A 23,548-nucleotide genomic window follows, 5' to 3' on the forward strand; every position below is an offset into this window, starting at 1 on the left:
GCATATGAGGAAGCTGGAGCCCTGATCCATAAAGGCGGGATTTCAACAGCAGCTACACTAGCTGGGAGCTCCCCCTGTGCGGGAAGTTTCCTGATGAGGATTGAGTTCACCTTGTGTCTATGGCCTTGATGCTGGGTGCGCATCCGGGCCGTGCCCGCTACCTCCTGGCGCGTGGGTGAGGCGGAGCTGTGGTCGACCTACCTGGGTACTTTTTTCGCGGACCAAGGACACAGTAAAGGGCTTCTGTTTTCAAGGGTGTTTTCTGAAGCAGGCCTCTCAGCCTGGTTTCCGTAGTGTAGTGGTTATCACGTTCGCCTCACACGCGAAAGGTCCCCGGTTCGAAACCGGGCGGAAACAAGCTCTTTAAGTTTTCGGTTGCCGACTCAGTCCCTCTAGGGTAGTGAAACTTGTTTAGGAGGCACTTTTACAGCTGTTTGGGCCCATACAGATTTTGTCCTATCTTTCCTGACACCGAAAGTGTAAAGCATTTTTGGCCGCTCAGATGAAGTCATCGATTAGGATCCACATTCCCGAGCCCAAGTTCTGTTTCGGAAGTGGTGTCTTGAAATTCAGACGGGTCCCTTACTCCAACTCTGCTCAAGCTTCGGTCTCTTTGTCTGGGATTGCAAGGGGCTGTCTCCTCCAGAGAATTTGCAAATTTGTATCAACTCAACTGTGTGCCTGGCATTATCTCGCTTTAAGTTGATGGTGGGTCTCTTTACCCTGCTGTCCAGAGGGATGAACTGAATATAGTTGTGGAGCCAGTGTCACAAGTCGCTCTATCATCCCCACCAAACCTGCCCTTACTGTTTGTTTTCTCAATTTAAGTTGTTCCCATGCATTCAGCGCTTAGTTCCTAGTCATAGAGATTCTTTCTCCCTCCCTCCTCCTGAGTCTTTCCCGCAGGGAATTCTAAGTCCCTTGGCTCTAATTCTGGTGGAAACAGTGCATATTTTCTTTTAAAGTTTATTTTTTTATGTTATTTTCACACCCCTCCTCCCTAATAGACAGTTTGCACAGACACTTCTTCAAAGAAGATAGACTGAGAGCAAATAATTACATCTAAAGATGTTCCACATCATTAATCATTAGGGAAATGCATATTTAAAACACAATAAGATATCACTACACATGTTTGAGAATGCCTACCATATCAGGTTGTCCAGGATGTGGAAAACTGGAACATTCATACACTGCTGGGGGGAATATAAAATGTTACATCTACTTTGGAAAACAGGCTAGCAGTTTCTTTGAAAGTTAAGCTACTACAATAAAACAGCCATTCTAATCCTAGGTATTTCCAAGAGAAAGTTAAATATATGCCCATGGGAAGACTTGTACATGAAAGTTCATAGTAGCTTTATTTGTAAAGCTGGAAACAACTCACATTTCACTCAACAGGTGAAGATAAATTAGGATTCATCCATATAATGGAATTAAGACTCAACTAAAAAAAATAATACTAACTTCTTTCTTTTTTAGGGCCACACCCACTGTACCCTCCTCATTTGGAAGTTTCCAGGATAAAGGTCAAGCCAGATCCTAGCCGCATCTGCACCCTACCATACAGCTCAAAACAATGCAGAATCCTTAACACCTTGAGAGAGACCGGGATCGAACCCTCTTCCTTACGGATACTAGTCCAGTTCTCAAGCCTCTGAGCCAAGATAGGAATCCCAGTTACAACTATTATTATTGCTATTATACTGGGCAAAAGAAGCCCAACCTTAAAAAGAGTATTATATAACTCCATTTATATAAAATTGTAGAAAATGACAATTATGATGACAGAAACTAGATCAGTGGTTACTTAGCAAGAAGAAGGAGAATAGCAGGAATTAAGGATTAGAAAGCACAAATTGGGGGAGGACAATGGATATGCTATCTTAATTGTGGCAAGGCTGCATTATGACTTTCATTGGCCTTAGACACTTTGACCTTCATGGGACCCTTCATAAACATATTTAAATATTTAATTTTTTTTCTATTTAAAATTCATATTTATCAATATAGTTTGTTTATATATAACATATGTTTGAGTATATAAAATATATGATTATATATAACATTAAATATATAATTTATTAATATAAAATATTTTATGGATGCATTGGTATAAAGATTAATGTATTAATATTATATAAAAGCGTTTTTTAAATATCATTATTTTTATTTTGAATTTAAATAAATTTTAAAGGAGTTCCTGCTGTGGCTCAGCAGGCTAAGAATCCAACTAGTATCCATGAGGATGCAGGTTCAATCCCTGGCCTCAATCAGTGGGTTAAAGGATCCAGCATTGCAGTGAGCTGCGGTGTAGGTGGAAAATTCAGCTTGACTCCTGAGTTGCTGTGGCTGTGGTGTAGCCTGACAGCTGCAGCTCCAGTTCAACCCCTAGCCTGGGAACTTCCTTATGCTGTGGGTGTGGCCCTAAAAAGACCAACAAAACAAAATAAAACTTTACCTTGTGTCTCAGCAGTAACCAACTATGAACTAGTATCCATGAAGCTGTGCATTCAAACCCTGCCCTGGCTCAGCGGGTTAAAGGATCCAGCATTGCGGTCAGCTGCGTGTAAGTTGCAGATGTGACTCACTTCCATATGCTGAAGGGCAGCCCTAAAAAGACAAAAGGGGGGGGGGACTTTAAAAAATTAAAGCAGTTTGAATTTTAAATGGGTTGAAACATTTTTGTAGGTGTATGCTTACCGTGCCCAATGGGTAAATTGACCCTATTGTGAGGATGATTTCACAGATCCATACTATGTGTCAAGACTTAACTTGTACATTTTGAATATGTCCAATTTCTTGTATGTCAATTATGCCTTAATATACTGTTAAACATTGTTTTAATATTTTTCAGAAAAAAAGAAACATGTATTTGAAGTGTGTTCTGAGAGTTCCCTTGTGGTGCACCAGGTTAAGGATCTAGTGTTGTCACTGCTGTGGTCCAAGTTACTATTATGGTGAGAGTTTGACCCCTAGCCCAGAAACTTCCAAATGCCAAGGCCAGGGGAAAAAAATGAGGTCAGTTTTGGGTACTTATACAAATACGTATTTTTGTTTGCTTGTTTTCTGGTTACATCTGCATTTCTGGGCCAGAGATCGAACCTGAGACACAGCAGCCACTTGAGCCACACTAGTGACAACCTGCTGAGCCACCAGTGAACTCCCACATTTTTAGTTTTCTTATTTTAAAAAAAGGTTTTTTAAGGGCCAGATTTGTGGCATGTGGAAGTTCCTGGGCTAGAGGTTTTGTTTTGTTTTGTCTTTTCTAGGGCCCCACCGGCATATGGAGATTCCCAGGCTAGAGGTCCAATCGGAGCTGTAACCTACATCACAGCCACAGCCACTCGGGATCTGAGCCACGTCTGTGTGACCTATACAACAGCTCATGGCAACGCCGGATCTTCAACCCGCTGAGTGAGGCCAGGGATTGAACCCACAACCTCATGTTCCTAGTCTGGTTCCTTAACCACTGAGCCACGATGGGAACTCCGTGGGCTAGGGTTTGAATTGGAGTGACAGCTGCTGACCTACACCACAGCCACAGCAACACTGGATCCAAGCCAAGTCTGCAATCTACCCACAGCTCTTGGCAACACTAGATCCCTAACCTACTGGGTGAGACCAGGGATCAAACCCACATCCTCACAGATACTACACCGGGTCTTATCCTGCTTATTATTATTATTATTATTATTTTGTCTTTTTGCCATTTCTTGGGCCGCTCCCGCTGCATATGGGATGTTCCCAGGCTAGGGGTCCAATCGGAGCTGTAGCCACCGGCCTACGCCAGAGCCACAGCAACGCGGGATCCGAGCCGCGTCTGCGACCTACACCACAGCTCACGGCAACGCCGGATGGTTAACCCACTGAGCAAGGGCAGGGATCGAACCCGCAACCTCATGGTTCCTAGTCAGTTTCGTTAACCACTGCGCCACAACGGGAACTCCCTATCCTGCTTATTAAAATGGGAACTCCATCTTGTTAAAATTTTTGTATGAAACTAAAATCTATATTCACAACATTAAATAATTCTGAGGGTGAACCTCAGGTACAGTGTTAAATCTCAATGCATTGCCCTTTATCCACATGGGTGGGTACAAGACTCTTCTCTTGCTTTATTTATTTTTCTCTGATATGTTTTGTTTGGCGTTTTAGGGCTGCATCCACAGCATATGGAAGTTTCCAATCTAGGGGTCCAATCAGAACTGTAGGCGCTGGCCTGCACCACAGCCACACCAGATCTGAGCCAGTGTCCTCAGGAATACTAATTGGGTTCATTACCATTGAACCACCACAGGAACTCCCAGCCTTGGCTTTCAAAGAGGCCCCTGCACGGGCCTGTAATTCAACCCAGGCCTGGGGCTTTGGGTGAGAGCGATACACACTACTGGGGAAACAGCATCCATCTGGATGAGTCAGGAATCTCAGACTCATCTGAGATGTCAGGAATCTCAGACATCACCATCCTACTGAACTTAAGCAAGAATACAGAACAAACTTTTCCCTTCATTTGGAAAGAAACAGCCAAATGCATGGCAGGGGTCAGAAAAGCATCTATAATTCCCATGTATAGGCCTTCTCCCTTTATTGTCAAAGAGCTGGAAATGCTTTAGAACCCAGCCATAGTAGGACAATTTTTAAACACTTTGCATCTTGGGTACCATCCCATTTTTAGATTTGTTCAAAGTCTCCAAGATATAGTAATTGAAAAGGACTTGGAGTTCCTGTCATGGCTCAGCAGAAAAAAATATGACTAGTATCCATGAGGACTCAGGTTCAATCCCTGGCTTTGCTCAGTGGGTTAAGGATCCAACATTGCCATGAACTGTGGTGTAGGCTGCAGACGCAGCTCAGATCTGGCATTGCTGTGGCTGTGGCCTAGCCAGAGGCTACAGCTCTGATTCAGCCCTTAGCCTGGGAACTTCCATATGCCACAAATGCAGCCCTAAGAAGGCCAAAAAAAAAAAAAAAAAAGATTCAAGTTTGGAGCAGTATGTATAACATGTAGTATTGGAATAAGGAAATATGGTGAAACTATATTTATGCACATATAGATACATATACATATTTAATTATCTAGGACAAGCAGACAAGAAACTGATAACTATGCTTGCTTCTGAGAAAAGGAATGGGTGTTGGGCTTAATGGCCTCGTCAAGGAGATAGAATTCAAAATCTCTGGCCAAGGAGTTCCCTGGTGGCTTAGGGAGTTAAGGATCTGGTGTTGTCACTGCTGTGGCTGAGTCGCTGCTGTCGTGTGGGTTCATTCCCTGGCCAGGGAACTTCTGCATTCCATGGGCATTGACACCCCCCCCCAAAAAAAACAAAACAAAACCTCTGGCCAAGACAAGACCCTTATCATTCCCCAACGTGTCTCATTGTAATGCCCCTTCCCCCACCTTGAGCAAATGGGCCTACTCCTTCCTACCCCCAACTAGGAAAGGTATATGGCCCACTCCTCACCTGGCCCCTATACGACCTTATATGCCCCCAACCAATTAGCAAGTATATCAGAAGACCCCATCTTTCCCCAGCCAATCAGCAAATCAATGGGTGTGTCATAAGATCTCCTCTCTCCCTGGGCTGTAAAAACAGACACCACCAAGCACCTGGGGCTACTCTCCCTAATTATCAGGAAGTCATATCTGATAATCATATTGCAGAGTCCATCTCATCTCAATACACTCTTCTTTCTTTTCACCTCACTATGCTGGAAAACTCTTCTTTCTAACCTGCGTGCACAGGCCACGACAATGGAGAATTGAGGGTAGAGCTGGAAAGAAAACTTACTTTTCTTTGTATATACTTTGTCAAAACTTTAGCAACAGAAGTAAAACAAATGAAGTGTTTCTGTTGTGATTCTGCAGTAACAATCCCAACTGGTATCCATGTGACACAGGCTCAGTCCCTGGCCTCGCACAGTGGGTTAAGGATATAGTGTTGCTGTGAGCTGTGGGGTAAGTTGCAAACTCAGTTAGGATCCCACGTTGTTGTGGCTGTGGTGTAGCTCCCATTTGACCCCCAGGCTGGGAACTTCCATATGCCTCCGGTGCGGCCCTAAAAAGGAAAAACAAAACAAAAAAAGTAAAATCAATGAATCATCAAAGTTGTAGTTAGCAAAAGTTTATTGTGCACAGAATGAAAAAGTTCACGAACCAGGAGCACTCAAACCAAAACATGGAGGAAAGGGATATAGCATCATCCCTGCACATCTGGGGGGGACTGGTTCCATGATCCCCACTCAGACACCAAAATCCTTGAATGCCAAAGTTCCTTATGTAATATGGTATAGTATTTGCCTCTAACCTACTCACATCCTCCCATATACTTAAAATCATCTCTAAATTACTTACGATATCTAATACGATGTAAATGTTATGTAAATAGCTGTAAATACAATGTAAATTCCATGTAAATAGTTATTGGCTTGTAGGAAATTCAAATTTTGCTTTTTGGAACTTTCTGGAATTTTTTTTCTGAATTTATTTGATTCTTGCTTGGTTGAGCCCAAGAATGTGGAACCCATGAATGTGAAGGGACAACTGTATTGTTATAAAGAAGCTTGTATTAGTGAGGAGGCAGTGACTGCTTATTTTTCAGTGATTGGTTACAATGTTAGAATTTTCTTAAGTGATAGGAAATTGGTTGGTGGTTACCTTACACTAATTTTGGGGAACAATTTAAGTTTTGCCTATGATTTCCAGAGGTATAAGCAAGAAGTGACTCAGGACAAGTTAGCCTCCCTTGTCTTGTAAAATAAGCTAAATTAAGCATTGCTTGTATAACTAAACTTGTTTTATCTGCTCAGGGAATTTTCAAAGCCAGTCTTCATTTGTTTTTTATTCTTTTTCTTTCTTTCTTTTTTTTGTTTTAAGTCTCTTTAGGGCCACACCCACAGCATATGGAGGTTCCCAGGCTAGGGGTTGAACTGAGCTGTAGCTGCTGGCCTATACCACAACCACACCCACGCCAGATCCGAACTTCATCTGCAACCTACACCACAGCTCACAGCAACGCTGGATCCTTAACCCACTGAGTGAGGCCAGGGATCAAACCTACAACCTCATGGTTCCTACTTGGATTGTTTTCACTGCACCCGGATAGGAACTCAGGGAACTCCTGTTTTTTATTCTAGCAGTTGTTTCCCCCTTCCAGTTTTATTGAGATATAATTGACATATAGCATTGTATAAATTTAAGGTGTACAGCATAATGATTGACTTACATACATCATGATTACCAAAATAAATGTAGTGAACACCCATTATCTCATATAGATATGAAATAAGATTTAAACATATACACACACACACACTTTTTTTTTTTTCTTTTCTGGCTGCCCCACAGCACATGGAGTTCCCAGTGTGAGGGATCAGATCTGAACTGCAGTTGCCAACTACTCTAGGCTGCAGCTACAGCTGTGGCAACTCCAGATCCTTTAACCCACAGTGCTATTGAGGGGGAATGGAACCTGCATCCTGGCACTGCAGAGATAATACCAATCGCAGTTCACAGCAGGAACCCTTTTTTTATTTTTTATTTTCTATCCCTCCTTTATTTCTCTGCCCCCACCCCTCCTCTCCCTCAACCATCTGTTTGTGTTCTCTGTATGAATTTATATTTATATAAATTCATATTTAATTATATTCTGTGTGAATTTATATTTTTATCACTTTTATATACTACCTTTTCAAAAACAATCCGTTTGTTTGTTTTGTTTTCTTTTTCAGCTGCACCCTCTGTGTATGGAAGTTCCTGGGCCAGGGATCCAATCTGAGCCGCAGCTGAGATCTACACCACAGATGCGGTAATGCAGGATCTTAACCAGCTGCAGCAGGTCTGGGAATAGAACCCCACATCAGCAGCGATCCAACCCTCTCGCAGAGACAACCTGATCCTTACTCTGCTGCTCCTCAAATGTTTTTACGGTTAAAAAAGAGAGAATTATCGTCATGGCACAGCAGAAAAGAATCCGACTAGGAACCATGAGGTTTCGGGTTCAATCCCTGGCCTCGCTCAGTGGGTTAACGATCCGGCATTGCCGTGCGCTGTGGTGCAGGTCGCAGACGCAGCTTTGATCCCGAATGGCTGTGGCCCTGGCATAGGCTGGCGGCTACAGTTGCGATTGGACCCCTAGCCTGGGAACCTCCCTATGCCGCAGGTGCGGCCCTAAAAAACAAACAAACAAACAAACAAACATTGAGTAAACAGAAATGAGACGTGTATGTGGCATAATTTTAACTGAAAGTGTCAGAGCAATGCAAACTGGAGTGGGGAGACAACTTGGAGCATGGTTGAAAAAAAAGACGCATTATCAAAAGAGCTGTCTAGTTATGTAAAGGTGAGATTATAAATTTTCATTACAAAGACAAAACATGGACACATTAATGAAATGATAAAAACGCGCACTTCAAAATTAATTCGTTGCGTGGTGATTTCGCCTTCTTACTCCTGGGAGCGTCCAGGGGGCACCGAACCCCCACTTCCTCCGTTTCCGCAGGCTCCCAGGGCCACCATCGGGGCAGTGACCGAGTGAAAGCAATTGCGCAGGAACCCCCAGACAGACCTGAAATCTGGGCCCCTGGGCCAAGCGCGCTGACGTAGAGCCTGTCTCTAGGACACGAATTCTGCGCAAAGGCCAACTTCAGCGTCTTAACGGTGCAAACAGAGAATCCTAATACAAGGCCTGAAGCCTGGAGAAAAGGCACGGCAGGCTTTCCCGGAAGTCTGAGGAGGCGGATTAGCCTCTGCCCTCCAACATCCCGCCCCGCGCTCGCCTACTCCGCCCAGCTTCTCGTCCGCGCGCCGCCTTCGATTCTCGCCTGCAAGTGTGGGGCCTTCCCCGTCATCAGGCTTGCGAACGGCCCCGCCCGCTGGTTTGTCTTGGCCACTTCGGTTGGGAACCTTCCCGCAAATCAGGCCTGAGTCAGGACCGGAAGCCCGTGAAGTGCTGATCGGTTCCCGACAGTGAGAGCACCAAGTCACGGTACCCATTTGGTGGGAGGGAAGTGGAGCACCGCCCAAGAAGCCTCCGGTTGGCGTCTGGGGCTGGGCACCAGGAGCTGGAAATGACCCGGCCTTGTTCTTACTCCGAGGCGAGTGGTGATCCCATAGATCTGAACACCTCATAGCTCTGTGCGTGTTCCAGCTGGGTCGTGTTCACTCCAGGTCCTGATCTCCTCTCTGATCATCTCATACCAATTATAGGTGTGCTGTTTAAAAGTGTTCTTATGGATGTATCAATCAGGAAAACTCTGGTTCAACGGAGTTCAGCAGTTCTCTAATTAAATAGGTTTTGGGGTCTTTAATTTGCTAATATAAAAAAAATTGCTAATATACATTTTTTGGTCTTTTTTAAATTGAAGTATAGTTGACTTACAATGTTGTGTTAATTTCTGCTATATAGCAAAGTGATTCAGTTATACATAATATAATCTTTCTCATATTCTTTTCCATTATGATTTACTACAAGGATATTGAATATAGTTCCCTGTGCTATACAGCAAATTCTTGTTGTCTAGTTTATACATAATAAGTTTGTATCTGCTAATTCTATACTCCTAATTTATCCCTCTTCTACCCCCTTTCCACTTTGGTAACCATAAGTTTGGAGGTGTTTGTATTTCTTTGTTTTGGGCATGCCCTCGGCATGCCTGGGTTCCTGATCCAGGATCAAACCTATGCCACAGCAGTGATGAGAGCCACAGCAGTGACAATGCCAAATCCTTAACCTGCTGAGCCACCAGGGAACTCTCCCAAAGTTTGTTTTCTCTGGGAGTTTGTTTCTGTGTTTCATAAATAGTTCATTTGTGTCATATTTGAGATTCCACATATAAATGACATCATATAGTTTTTGTCTTTTTCTGACTTACTTCACTTAATACTCTCTAGGTCCATCCATGTTGTTGCAAATGGCATTATTTCATTTTTTTATTTGGCTGAGTAGTAGTCTAGGGTGTATCTATACCACATCTTCTTTGTTAATTCCTTTCCCAGTGGGTATTTAGGTTGCTTCAATCTTGGCTATTGTAAATAGTCCTGCTGTGAAAATTGGGATGCTTATATCTTTGCAAATTAGAGCTTTCATCTTTTCCAAGTATATGCCCAGGAGTGGGACTGCTGAATTATATGATAGCTCTATTTTTAGTTTTTTAAGAAAGTTAAAAAACTAAAAAGCAAAAGCTTTTGGTTGTTAATGAGTTGTATGAGGTGTTTGTGTATTTTGGAAATTAAGCCTTTGTTGGTTGTGTGTTTGCAAATATTTTTTTCTTTCTTTCTTTTTTGGTCTTTTTAGGGCTGCACCTGAGGCATATGGAAGTTCCCAGGCTAGGAGCTGAATTGGAGCTGTAGCTACTGGCCTACACCACAGCCACAGCAACGCCAGATCCAAGCCGAATCTGTGAACTACACCACAGCTCACGGCAACACCAGATCCTTAACCCACTAAGCAAGGCCAAGGATCGAACCTGTGCCCTCATGGTTACTAGTCAGGTTCATTTCTGCTGAGCCGCAATGGGAACTCCTGCAAATATTTTCTTCCAGTTCATATGTTGTTGTTTTGTTTATGGTTTCCTTTGCTTTGTAAAAGTTACAGCTACAGCTCTTATAAATTTGATTAGATCTCATTTGTTTATTTTGCTTTTATTTGTATTGCTTTGGTGTACTGACCTAAGAGAATGCTGCTGTTTATGTCAGAGAATGTTTTGCCTATGTTCTCTTCTAGTTTTATGGTATCATGTCTTATATTTAAATCTTTAAGTCATTTTGAGTTTATTTTTGCGTGGGGTGTAAGGGTGTGTTCTAACTTCATTGATTTACTTGTGGCTATTGAGCTTTCCCAACAGCACTTGCTGAAGAGACTTTTTCTACATTGTATATTCTTGCATCCTTTGTCAAAGATTAATTGACTGTAGGTGTATGGGTTTACTTCTGGGCTCTCTATTCTGTTCATTTGATTCATATGTTTTTTTGCCAGTACTGCACTGTTTTGATTACTATAGCTTTGTAGTATTTTCTGAAGTCTGGGAGGGTTATTCCTCTAGGTTTATTCTTTCCTCAGGATTGCTTTGGCAATTTCTGGGTCTTTTGTGGTTCCATATAAGTTTTAGGATTATTACAGGGAGATCCTGCTGAATAGCATTGAGAACTTTGTCTGGATACTCATGTTGCAACAGAAGAAAGGCTAGGGGAAAAATGTAATTGTAATGTATACATGTAAGGATGACCTGACCCCCTTGCTGTACAGTGGGAAAAAAAAAAAAAAAAAAGTTTTAGGATTCTTTGTTCTAGTTCCGTGGAAAATGCTATGGGTAATTTGATACGGATCATGTTAAATCTGTAAATTTCTGGAGTTCCCATTGTAGCACAGTGGAAATGAATCCAGCTAATATCTATAAGGATGCGGGTTCAATCGCTGGCCTTGTTCAGTGGGTTAAATGATCCAGCGTTGCCATGAGTGTTGTCTGTGGTGTAAGACACAGATGCAGCTCAGATCCCTAGTTGTTGTGGCCGTGGTGTAGGCCAGCAGCTGTAGCTTCATTTCAACCCCTAGTCTGGGAATTTTCATATGCCACAAGTGCTGCCCTAAAAAGAAAAAAAAAAATCTGTAGATTGCTTTGGGTGGTATTGTCAGATAATATATATACACTTTCTAATCATAATGACTAGCATTTGTTTTACCTTAACTTTGTATTACAGTAATTTACAATGTCATTTAATCATTTTAATCTTATTAATCAGCAAAATGTTACAGATGAAGAAGTAAAATTATAAAGAGACATGACTGAGTTTCCATTCTAATGATGGAGTTAGACCCAAACTAGGTCATTTATACTGATTGTCCACAAATCCCTTTTTAAATCAGAGCATCACTTGAGACCAGGCCTACAAAGAGTACACTTGTCTTGGAGTCCTTGGAGGGGGCAGCTATGAGGTCAAAGTCAAAGGAGGGAATGAGAGCTCTAGCACTAATTTGGGAAAGGTGGATTGCCTGGCTTCTGACAACAAGGTGAAGTGTTGGGGAAACTGCAGGAGATTAAGGTTAGGATGCCAGCAGTACCTCCTGCTACCCCTAAACACACCTGCCCCTCCCTACAGCCCTTGCAGAACACTCCCAAATATTCTAATGACACCCTGAAGGTGGAGCCAGTGCTGGAAGGGAATCTGAGCCTCCTGCTCCTGAAGAATGAATTAAAAAACAAAACAAGTAAACCCCCAAACCCTAGGACTAGGAGGTGAGAACTTGACTCAGTATCTGGTCTAATCCAGTCACACTGGAATTGTTGGGGTGGGGAGAGAAGTAGATTCTGAATAGATTTAACTCCCATCTGCGGCATGTGGAAGTTCCTGGACCAGGGATCCATCCTGTGCCACGGCAGCAACTTGGGCTGCTGAAGTGACAATGCCGGCTCCCTAACCCACTGCACTGCAGGAGATTTAAGAGGAGAGAATATAGACTCCTCAATGGGAGGAGTGTCAGCATCACATTAAAGAAGAGCATGTGGTATCGAATATCTTGCAACCCTCTTGAAAAATGAAATGGAATGGTGAAAGACCAAGTACTTTCCTACAGGGACTGAGATAACCCCAAAGCACCATGTTTTGATAACTATTTGTGTATAACCACTTCAAAACTTAGTGGCCTAAAATAACAATTTAGGAGTTTCTGCTGTGTCGCAGTGGGTAAATGATCTGGCTTGTCTCTGTGGAGGTGTGAGTTGGATCTCTTGCCTGGCGCATTGGGTTGGGGATCCAGTGTTGCTGCAGCTCTGGTATAGGTCACAGCTCTGACCCCTGGCCCAGGAATTTAACATATGCCACAGGGGCAGTGGGGAAAAAAAAGGAAAGAAAGAAATAATAATTACAAAAAAATAAAACAGACTTCCTGTTGTGGCTCAGCAGTAAAAAACCTAACCAGTATCCATGGGATGCAGGTTCAATCCCTAGCTCAATGGATTAAAGATCCGGTATTGACATGAGCTGCCATATAGGTCAAAGACACGGCTCTGCTCAGATCTGGCATTGCTGTGGCATAGGCTGGTAGCTACAGCTCCAATTAGACCCCTAGACTGGGAACTTCCATGTGCCTCAGGTGTGGCCATTAAAAAAAAAAAAAAGATACACACTGGAATTCTGGTGCAGTGGGTTAAGGATCTAGCATCGTCACTGTAGTGGCTCGAGTTGGTGCTGTGGGTCGGGTTTGATCCCTGGCCTAAGAACTTCCATATGTGGCAGGCATGGCAAAAAAACAAAAAAGAAAGATGCATGCACCTAATGTTTGTAGCAGTGCTAATTGCAATAGCCAAGACATGGAGGCAACCTAAAGGTCCATCAACAGATGAATGGATAAAGAAGATGTGCTTTGGGGAGTTCCCATTATGGCTCAGTGGTAACGTACCCAACTAGTATCCATGAGGATACAGGTTGGATCCCTGGCCTTGATCGGTGGGTTAAGGATCTGGCATTGCCATGAGGTGTTGTAGGTTGCAGACAAGGCTTGGTTCCTGAGTTGCTATGGCTGTGGTGTAGGCAGGCAGCTGCAACTCCAATTTGACCCCTAACCTGGGAACTTCGGTATGCCTGGTGTGGCCATAAAAAGACCAAAAAAAAAAGGGTGTGGTTTATATATACAATGTATATACAATGGAATATTACTCAGCCATAAAAAGAATGACATAATGCCATTTATAGCAATATGCATAGACCTAGAGATTATCCAGACAAAGATAAACATCATATGACATCGCTTATAAGTGGAATCTTAAAAAAAAAAAAAAAAAGGTGTTCCTATTGTGGCACAGTGGAAACCAATCCGACTAGTAACCATGAAGACATGGGTTCAATCCCTGACCTCACTCAGTGGGTTAAGGATCCAGCATTACTGTGAGCTGTGGTGTAGGTCAAAGATCTGGCTTGGATCTCGAGTTGCTCTGGCTGTGGCTAGGGCTGGCAGCTGCAGCTTCAATTCAACCCCTAGCCTGGGAACTTTCATATGTTATAGTACGGCCCTAAAAAACAAACAAAAAATTTAAATAAATAAATAATATAAAATTTTTAAAAAGAGATACATGAAGTTCCCATTGTGGCTCAGTGGTTAAGGAAACTGACTAGGAACCATGAGGTTGCAGGTTCGACCCCTGGCCTCGATCAGTGGGTTAAGGATCCGGTGTTGCCGTGAGCTGTGGTGTAGGTCGAAGATTTGGCTTAGATCCCACGTTGCTGTGACTCTGGCGTAGGCCGGTGGCTATAGCTTCGTTTAGATCCACAGACTGGGAACCTCCATATGCCACGGGAGCAGCCCAAGAAATGGCAAAAAGACCAAAAAAAAAAAAAAAAGAAAACAACTATGGTTACCAAAAAGAAAAGGTGAGGGGAGGCATAAATTAAAACACTGGGATTAACATATACATACTACTATATATAAAACATATAACCAATAAGGCTACGTATAGCGCAGGGAATTATACTCAATATTTTGTAATAACCTATAAGGGAAGAGAATCTGAAAACAATAAGTACAGGTGTGCTATATACCTGAAACTAACACAGTATTGTAAATCAACTACACTTCAATTAAAAAAAAATAAGAACAGGAAGTTCCCTTGTGGTGCAGGGGATTAGGGATCTGGCTTTGCCACAGCTGTGATGCAGGTCGCAACCCTGGCAACAGTTCAATCCCTGGCCCAGGAATTTGCACATGCTGTGGGTATGGCCAAAAAAAACACAATTATTCCTCGTGGTTCCTTTGGTTGGATGGGGCTCAGCTGGGCTGTTCTGGTAGGAATTTGGCTGGAGCTAGAATGATCAAGATCGCCATAGGCCTCTCTCCACGTGGCCTTTATCTGGTCTCTTACATAACAAACTGACTAGCAAGAGGGAATATCCCAATCAAGGCAGACAGAAACTACAGATCTGCTAAGGCTCCATCCTAGAAGTTACATATTAGCACTTCCACTCTATTCTATTGGTCAAAACAAGTCACAGGACCAACCCAGATTCAAAGAGAGGGGACAAGGACTCCATCTCTTGAAAGGTAATTGTCCAGGTCACATTTCAAAAGAGCTTATGGGATGGGAGATATTGTTATCATCTTTGAAAACACAGTCACCACTGCTATTTAAAGAAGAAGCAACTGAGAAAACCAAATATCTTAGAAAATAGTACCAGCTAGGTTAAGTTATACATGCATAAATGTTAAGTTATACATGCATAAATATATATACACAGTAGTTCCCTAGCAGTTAACTGCAGCCTAGCAGTTAAAGGATCTGGAGTTGTCACTGCTGTGGCACAGGTCCTTGCTATGGCATGCTTTCACTGCTGGAGCCCAGATTCAATCCCTGGCCTGGCAACTTCCACATGCCAGGTGTGGCCTAAATAAATAAGTAAATATGTATGTACTTACATTTACTCAGTAAGTAGCTAAAAATGGTGTGCAAAGTGATTACTTTTTAATTTAAGCAGTTTATTTTTTCAATTTATTTATTTTGTCTGCAGCATGCACTTGCTTGATATGATATCTTAGCTCCCAGACCAGGGATTGAACCCAGGCTCCAGCAATGAAAGTGCTGAGTCCTATCCCCTAAGCCACCAGGGAACTCCCCAAATGTAAGCAGTTTAAATAAAACCTGTAGGGAGTCCCTTTATTGATAAAAGTCAATCAATACTCTCTTATTAATCTTTTTTATAAATTCGATTCTAATATATTGGGCTTTTTCTAGGTGGAACCTGTTTATGCACATAAAACACGAGCATGCGTATGTGTACAAAAACCCTTTTTGAAAACAAATTTTTTTTAGCCCACACCTGTGGCATATGGAGGTTCCCAGGCTAGGGGTCAAGTCAGAGTTGTAGCTGCTGACCGACACCCACAGCTCACAGCAACGCCAGATCCTTAACCTACTGAGCGAAGCCAGGGATAGAACCTGTGTCCTCATGGTTGCAAAAGCCCTTTTTAAAGGAGCTCAGCTTTTTTCCTTAGATAACAAAACTCACTCTTCCTGTAAAATGTTTTTGCTCAAGTTTGCAAATCAACTCTCGAATTTACACCTTTCCGTTCACATATGCTACTAGGACTACATTTGCATGTAGATTCTTGTCAGCTCCCTCTTTCCCCTGCAATAAATCAGTTAACTTTAAAATTGTGATCATATCTATAAAATAAACGTTCATAAAACAAATAGTATATTCATCTTATACAGAAATAAAAATTAATTTGTTCCACTCACAAAAGGAATTTCTATTTTATAAAAATGTGTCTTGTATTTTGGAGTATTATGAAATCAGTATAAGAACAAAAAAAAAAAAGAAGAAGAAGAAGAAGAAGAAACTGAGAGAACTTTAACTGGGCAGTTAAAATTTCCCCCATTTCTCCACATCTTGTAGGACAGAGGCTTAAGTACAGGTCAGCTCAATTATAAAACATGCTACATTTTTTTCCATGCATATCCAAGTGTAATGAGTAAATTGTGAGCCATTGCATATATCCAAATAGTGGTCTGCACTAGAAAGAGTCTTGGTCTCGTTATAAAACTGGAGAATTTGAATCTGGGTGGGAAATAGGAAGATTAGCTCTGGTTTGCTGCTAAAGTTTTGGGCCTGCATCTCTCCATCATCTGAATGTTTGCTGTGACAACAAATACAAAAAGGTGGATCAGGTGATCAACTGAGACTTTTAAGCCCAGCTCACTTGCTTTCCATTTTCTTTGCTCTCACCCTGGTTCAATCAACCATCTCCCCTTACCTAAACTGCAGAAGACTCCTAATGAGTTTCTCTGCACCCACAGTTGTCATCTTCAATCCATTCTCCATTTATGTGTCTTCAAGATACATATTTAAACACTGAATCCTAAAAATATATTTTATACTCCAAAATTTTATATAACTTTCCTGTTAGAGATTTCACTATAATATTTTTAGATCCTTTCTTTTTCTTTTTTCTTTCTTTCTTTCTTTCCTTTTTTTTTTTTTTTTTGGCCTTGCCTGTGGCATATGGAAGTTCCTGGGCCAGGGATCAAACCTACACCACAGCAGCAACCCAGGCCACCGCAGTGACGAGGGATCCTTAACCAGCTGCACCACAAGAGACCTCCAGTATTTTAAGATCCTTAAAGCTGGAAGGGGGAGTTCCCATTGTGGTTCAGCAGGTTAAGAACCAGACATAGTGTCTGTGAGGATGCAGGTTGGATCCCCCGCCTTGCTCAGTGGGTTAAGGACCCAGTGTTGCCGCAAGCTACGGCATAGGTCGCTAATGCTGCCCCAATCTGGTGTGGCTGTGGCATAGGCTGGCAGCTGCGGCTCTGATTCAACACCTTCCATATGCCCTAAGTGCAGCCCTAAAAAGAAAAAAAAGCTGGAAAGGAACTTAGAAACTAACTCTTTCATTCATTAAAGGAAGAGGAAACTGAATCTCATAGAAGCTAAACAAGTTGCTCAAAGGCACACTGGTTAGTAATTGGCATAAGATGGAACATGACTTGCTAATCTAGTGGTCTCTTTACTCATCACATTACCTTTCAAGTAAAGGGGGAAAACATAATAATACCATGTATCTTCCCTACTTATACTATTTCAAATTTTTTAAATCTTTTTTGGGGCTCTACTCACAGCATATGTAGGTTCCCAGGCTTAGGGATTGAATCAGAGCTGTAGCTGCTGGCCTACACAACTCATGGCAACACCAGATCCTTAACCCACTGAGCAAGGCCAGGGATCAGACTCCTGTCCTTGGGTTTGTTAACCACTGAGCCATAACGGGAACTCCTCCATATTTATACTATTTTGAAATCTTAATTTATCTTTCTTTACAGCAATCCTGTGAAGTGGCAGGGTAGATGTTACTGTCCTTCATTTGTGAAATTAAGGCAGTGAAATACTGGGAGTGGGATGACTTGTCCAGGGCCATACCTAGTTGGTAATAATATTAGACCTAAGAATAAAAGTTTTTGGTTTCTTTGTGGCAGCAGCAGCAGGTTAAGGATCTGACATTATCATTGCAGAGGTTCAGGTCACTGCTGTGGCATGGGTTTGACCCTGGCCTGGGAACATCTGCATGCTGCAAGTGCAGCCACAAAAAATTTTTAAAAAAAGCTCTTGGAGTTCTTGTCATGGCTCAGCGAAAATGAATCTGACTAGTATCTATTGAGGACGAAGATTCGATCCCTGGCCTCACTCAATGGGTTAAGGATCCAGAGTTGCCGTGAGCTGTGGTGTAGGTCACAGACTCGGCTCAGCTATGGCGTTGCTGTGGCTGTGGTGTAGGCCAAAGGCTACAGCTCTGATTCGACCCCTAGCCTAGGAACCTCCATATGCCACAGGTGCAGCCCCAAAAAGCCAAAAAAAAAAAAAAAATCAGCTGAGAAAACTCCTGATATGCTCCATGAAAATTAAGTCCAGTGGTCAAGTAAATTGAAGAAATGTTCGATATTACATCTCCTTTCCACTCTTGAAGAGTTTCAATGTACACTAGGAAATTAAACATCTGAGACTTCCCATAGGAAAGAAACCTGTTTTGTTGCATTTATCTAATCAGATTAAATAAAAGCTTGAGATTTCAGATTTCAGGGTTTGGACTTTCAGGAACAGGCCAGTTTGGGAGTTTGGACTTTGCCTACTTTCTGACAGAAGAAGAGGGTAAAATCTGGGAATGGTCTGAGGCAATATGTTCTCAGAGAAGAGGTACAAATGATGCTTGAGTGATTTATGCATGTACAAAGGAGGGACACAGAGCTCTGGAGAGAGATGTTCCTCCTGGTACTTGTCAAAATGACACATGACACCTTATCCTAGTGTCATTCAGTGGTGCCTAGTTTTATTACTTCTTGGCTGTCTTCAGTAAATTCACATTACCACATAAATTTTTTTTTTGTTACTGTGGTAAAATACACGTAACATAAAATTTACCATCTTAACTCTTTTAAAGTGCTGTTTAAACTACATTCATATTGTTATGCAACCATCACTGTTACCAATTTCCAGAATTCTCTTTATCTTGCAAAACTGAAACTGTGTAACTATTAAACAATAACTGATTCTTCCTGCCCCCCAGTAGAATTCTATTTTCTGTCTCTATGATGTTTGATCACTCTAAGTACTTCATATAAATGGAATGTGTCTTTTTGTGATAGGCTTATTTAGCATATCTTCAGGGCTCATCCAATGCTCACCCAATGTTATAGCAATATGTCAGAATTTCATGATTTTCTAAGGCTGAAAATATTTCATTGTATAAGGCTCACGTTACTTTTTGTTACATTAAGAACCTTGGCCTTTAGCAACAAGTTTCTTATATTTTGCACTCAGGAAGGGTCACCACACCTAGGTAGGCCATTTTTTTCCCTCTAGGATCTCAATTCACCTCTTAAAGGGAGGAAGTGAAGCAGAACAAAGAAAGATGTGGGAATGGGCTGAAATAATTATTCAAATGAATAAGTTCCTGGACAGTATTCTCAGGCTAGACACGTAGGAGAGCTGAATTAAGGAGTTAGATTTTAGAGGACCAGAAAATGAACCTAAAAAACTAGGCTGTTTTTTAGTGTTCATTTCTTTTTGTATTCTTATGTAAAAACTGTAGAGGAGACTGGGATACATGCTGAGGTGGCAACCCTCAAAAGTTCTCTACAGAGGGTAAGACCACAGTGCGCCAGAGCATGGGAGGAAGAATGGCACATACTTTTAGAAATTGGAGTAGATGTGAGGAGAGGTTCTCCTCTAAAGGACTTTTCCTCAGTAGTTTCCGCTATGTGAGGTCAGATGAGACCTAGGATAGCCCAGAACACCAGGACAGCCCAGAACACCAGGACTCTCCCCTCATACCCCCAGAGGCCACTTTCAATGTGGGCTAGTCTCTGACTCTCCTCTCCTTGCCAGGAACTGGGGAGCCTGTGCCAGGGCCTTTCCCCATGATCGGTCTCTGAGAAGGCAGAGCTTTCACACATCTGACCTTAATGGTCAGTGGGACTCTGGGAAAGTCCTGAGAGATGAGCGAGGTGCCTGAGTTCACCCCCATCACACCTTACCTGGCTCAGGAAAAATCACCCATCTACTCATCACTATTTCTGGCCAGAGTTTCTCCCTAAGGCAATGCCCTGGGGGGAGCTACTTCCCTGAGTACACAGTGATGTTGTCATGTTAATCACGTCTTTCTGGGCAGAGGTGGTGGCAATCTTAAAAACAACAGGATGTTGGAGTTCCTTCCCCATTCTGAGTTGAATAACCAAAGTTTCTTGGCTCTTAGAGCCTCTCATATCTCTCAACCCCCTCCCACTTCCTTCTAAAATTTGCTTCTGTCCTTGACTCTTTGCTATCCCATCTTCCACTACGTCCTTCTTCTCATGACTCTAATACTTATGTAATTTAAGGATTTGGCAGCAGGAGACAGTGTAGGGTGTCGGGGGGACTAGTTGTAAAACTAATCTCCACTAGAGGGAGACTTAGCCTTAAGAAAGAAAACTGGGTATGAAATTTGTGATGTTGAGAGGGAGCAGAGGTATTAACTCATTTATATAGCGTTTGTATTTAGCCAACTATCTCTTTATAAAAAACTACTGTGAGAATTTATTGGTTTATTTTAGGAATTACTTTTGTTTTTACTTAATTTTATTTTATAATTATGTAAAATATTTACATGGTTCTAAAATCAACTCTGGGATTTCCTGCTGTGGTTCAGTGGTTTAAGGATCTGGCATCGCTGCAGCTGCTGTGTGGGTCTCGGGTGTGGCTCGGATTTCATCCCTGACCTCTGGGGAATTTCCATATGCTGAGAGTGTGGAAGAAAGAAAGAAAGAAAGAAAGAGAGAGAGAGTGAGAGAGAGAGAGAGAAAGGAAGGAAACTCTGCAAAACAAGGTATATTCAAAGAAGTTTATCTTCTACCCTTTTCCACTTTATTTAAAGTCTTTTCACTTTATTTCTTCTCTCTCCCTAAAGGGAGAAAAATATCTCTTATTTTTCCATCGTTTTTCTGTTAGAAACACATATTTATATCTGAACATAATAGGACACTACTCACATGTGCTACATCTTGCTCTTTTCACTTACAAGTATTTCTTGGAGATTGCTCCAGAGCAGCATCTTCCTCATTACTTTTTATGGCTGCTTAGTACTCCGTTGTGTGGAGATACCATGGTTATTACTGATAGACATTTGGGTTGTTTCCAGCCTGTAGCTGTTACAAATAATGCTACATTTAATAGTGCACATTTCTTTTCTTATTTATTTATTTGCCAGAATACCTTTGGGATAGATTTCTAGAAGTGGGATTGCTTAATAAAAAGACACTGAGGAGTTCCCCTTGTGGCTCAGTGGTAACTAATCTAACTGATATCCATGAAGAAGTTTGATCCTCCATCAGTGGGTTAAGGATCTGGCATTGCCGTGAGCTGTGGTGTAGGTTGTAGACGTGACTCAGACCTGCGTTGCTGTGGCTGTGGTATAGGGCACAGATATAGCTCTGATTTGACCCCTAGCCTGGGAACTTTCATATGCCAGGGTTGTGCCCCCCCCCCCAAAAAAAAGCCTGTTTCCTCACAGACTGACAAACAGAGCATGATATCAAAGTTTTGGATGTAAATACATACTCTTATGTGCTATCTCCATTTTTAAAATTTCCATTAAAAAAATAAATCAGGAGGGAGTTCCCATTGCGGTTCAGTGGAAACGCATCCAACTAGAAATCATGAGGTTGCGGGTTCAATCCCTGGCCTTGCTCAGTGGGTTAAGGATCCCGAGTTGCCGTGCGCTGTGGTATAGGTTGCAGATGCAGCTTGGATCTGGCATTGCTGTGGCTGTGGTGTGGGCCAGTGGCTACAGCTCCAATTAGACCTCTAGCCTGGGATCTTCCGTATGCCATGGGTGAAGCCCTAAAAAGAAAAAGAAAAAAAAATTATGAGCAATGTTGAACATCATTTCATCTTTTTGTATTTCTTTCTCTGTGATATGCCTGATTATGCCCAGTTTTTTTCTATAGGGTTATTAGTATTTTATAAGTTTTTGTTTTGTTTTCCTGGTTGAACTCATGGCATGGGAAAATTCTGGACAAAGGGATAGAACCTGAGCCACTGCAGTGACAATGCTGGATCCTTAACTTGCTGTATCACCAAAGGAACTCCTGTTGTTTTTTTTAAAATCAAAGATATTATTAACTCTTTGTGATATAAGTTATAACTTTTTTCCCATTGTCTTTTTACTTTGTTGTTATAAACTTATAATGCATCTTTGAAGATAAGCATACATTTTTTTTACCTTGGATCAATTAATATGATAAACTACATTAATAGATTTCTTTTGACTATCTTTGCATCCATGGAGTATTATCTACTTGGTCATGATACAAATTTTTTAACACACTACTGGATTCTGCTTGCTAACATTTTATATAAGATTTTTGTATCAGTAAGTGAAATCGATCTACAGGTTTTTTTGTTTGTTTAGTTTTGGTCATGGTTCTAAAATCCAGGTTTGGGAATCAGTGTTACATTTACTTTATCCAGAACCCTTCATGAGAGACATCAAAACCACCTTGTAATTTCTGTCCCGATGCTTTCTGGCAACTATAAAACCTGGCTGGGAGAGCCTCCTCTTTTCCTCCGTAGCACCTGTGTGGAAACTGCCATTCTGGTCTGTCTGCCTATGTGTTGCCCAGTTAACCTGTCTCCAGGAATGAAGATTCATGCCACTGGAGGATGATTTGGGTGTAAATGAAAGTTAGAGGCAAGACTTGGAATGTGATTAAAGGTGGTGCTTTATCATTTACAAGAGACGTTCTACTGCATCACCCTATTGAAAATCATACTGTTTTCCTGGCTATATTTAAAGCACACATGCCTTTTACTCCTCCCCTTTTGAGTCTGATTCACTGTGACATTTAGATGTGTGATAAATTATATCTTATTTATTAAATAGAGGAAAGTTGGATTGTAGTCTTCCTTTCGTAAAAAATTAACTGTGTGGGAGTTCCCGTCGTGGTGCAGTGGTTAACGTATCCGACTAGGAACCATGAGGTTGCAGGTTCGGTCCCTGCCCTTGCTCAGGATCCAGCGTTGCCGTGAGCTGTGGTGTAGATTGCAGACGCGGCTCGGATCCCGCGTTGCTGTGGCTCTGATGTAGGCTGGTGGCTACAGCTCCGATTCAACCCCTAGCCTGGGAACCTCCATATGCTGCGGGAGCGGCCCAAGAAATAGCAACAACAACAACAAAAAAGACAAAAAAAAAATTAACTGTGTGAACTTGTGGGGCGTCACCTAACTTCCCTAAACTTTAGACTCCTTATTGTAAAGGAGGAGCTTTAATGCCCACCTTGCCTTCCACCAAGCCACTGAAGGATCCACCAGGACACTGTTAAGTACTAATGCTGCTAAAAATTGTTGTGTTTGATAATTCAGTACTTGTGGTTTTCAGTATTCCCACTGTGGCACAACAGAAACGAATCTGACTAGCATCCAGGAGAATGCAGCTTCAATCCCTGGCCTCACTCAGTGGGTTAAGGATCTGGCATTGCTGTGGCTGTGGTATAGGCTGGCAGCTGTAGCTCCAATCGGCCCCCTGGCCTGGGA

General features: G+C 42.1%; 2 protein-coding genes and 1 non-coding gene across 4 annotated transcripts in view; all 3 read left to right on the top strand.

The window, feature by feature from the left end:
* LOC125128697 (intelectin-2-like) overlaps positions 1-23,548 on the top strand; it is a 60,604-nt gene that overhangs the window by 12,515 nt on the left and 24,541 nt on the right. The window contains exons 2-5 of the mRNA XM_047782877.1: positions 8,502-8,601; positions 8,728-8,877; positions 8,970-9,096; positions 12,098-12,234. Coding sequence (XP_047638833.1) covers positions 8,502-8,601; positions 8,728-8,877; positions 8,970-9,096; positions 12,098-12,234 — 514 coding nt within the window. The remainder of the gene's footprint in view (positions 1-8,501; positions 8,602-8,727; positions 8,878-8,969; positions 9,097-12,097; positions 12,235-23,548) is intronic.
* Positions 285-357, top strand: TRNAV-CAC (transfer RNA valine (anticodon CAC)). Its single transcript has one exon. It is a non-coding gene; the product is annotated as a tRNA-Val (tRNA).
* Positions 8,785-23,548, top strand: part of CFAP126 (cilia and flagella associated protein 126) — a 72,040-nt gene continuing 57,276 nt past the window's right edge. The window contains exon 1 of one of the 2 annotated variants that reach the window (XM_047784077.1): positions 8,785-8,987. The gene's annotated coding sequence lies outside the window, so the exon portion shown is untranslated. Of the gene's footprint in view, positions 8,988-9,014; positions 9,209-23,548 lie in introns of those variants that run through there. The other variant, XM_047784078.1, reaches the window with a different exon arrangement.

The sequence above is a fragment of the Phacochoerus africanus genome, chromosome 6 (genome assembly GCF_016906955.1).
Source record: "Phacochoerus africanus isolate WHEZ1 chromosome 6, ROS_Pafr_v1, whole genome shotgun sequence".
NCBI lineage: Eukaryota > Metazoa > Chordata > Mammalia > Artiodactyla > Suidae > Phacochoerus > Phacochoerus africanus.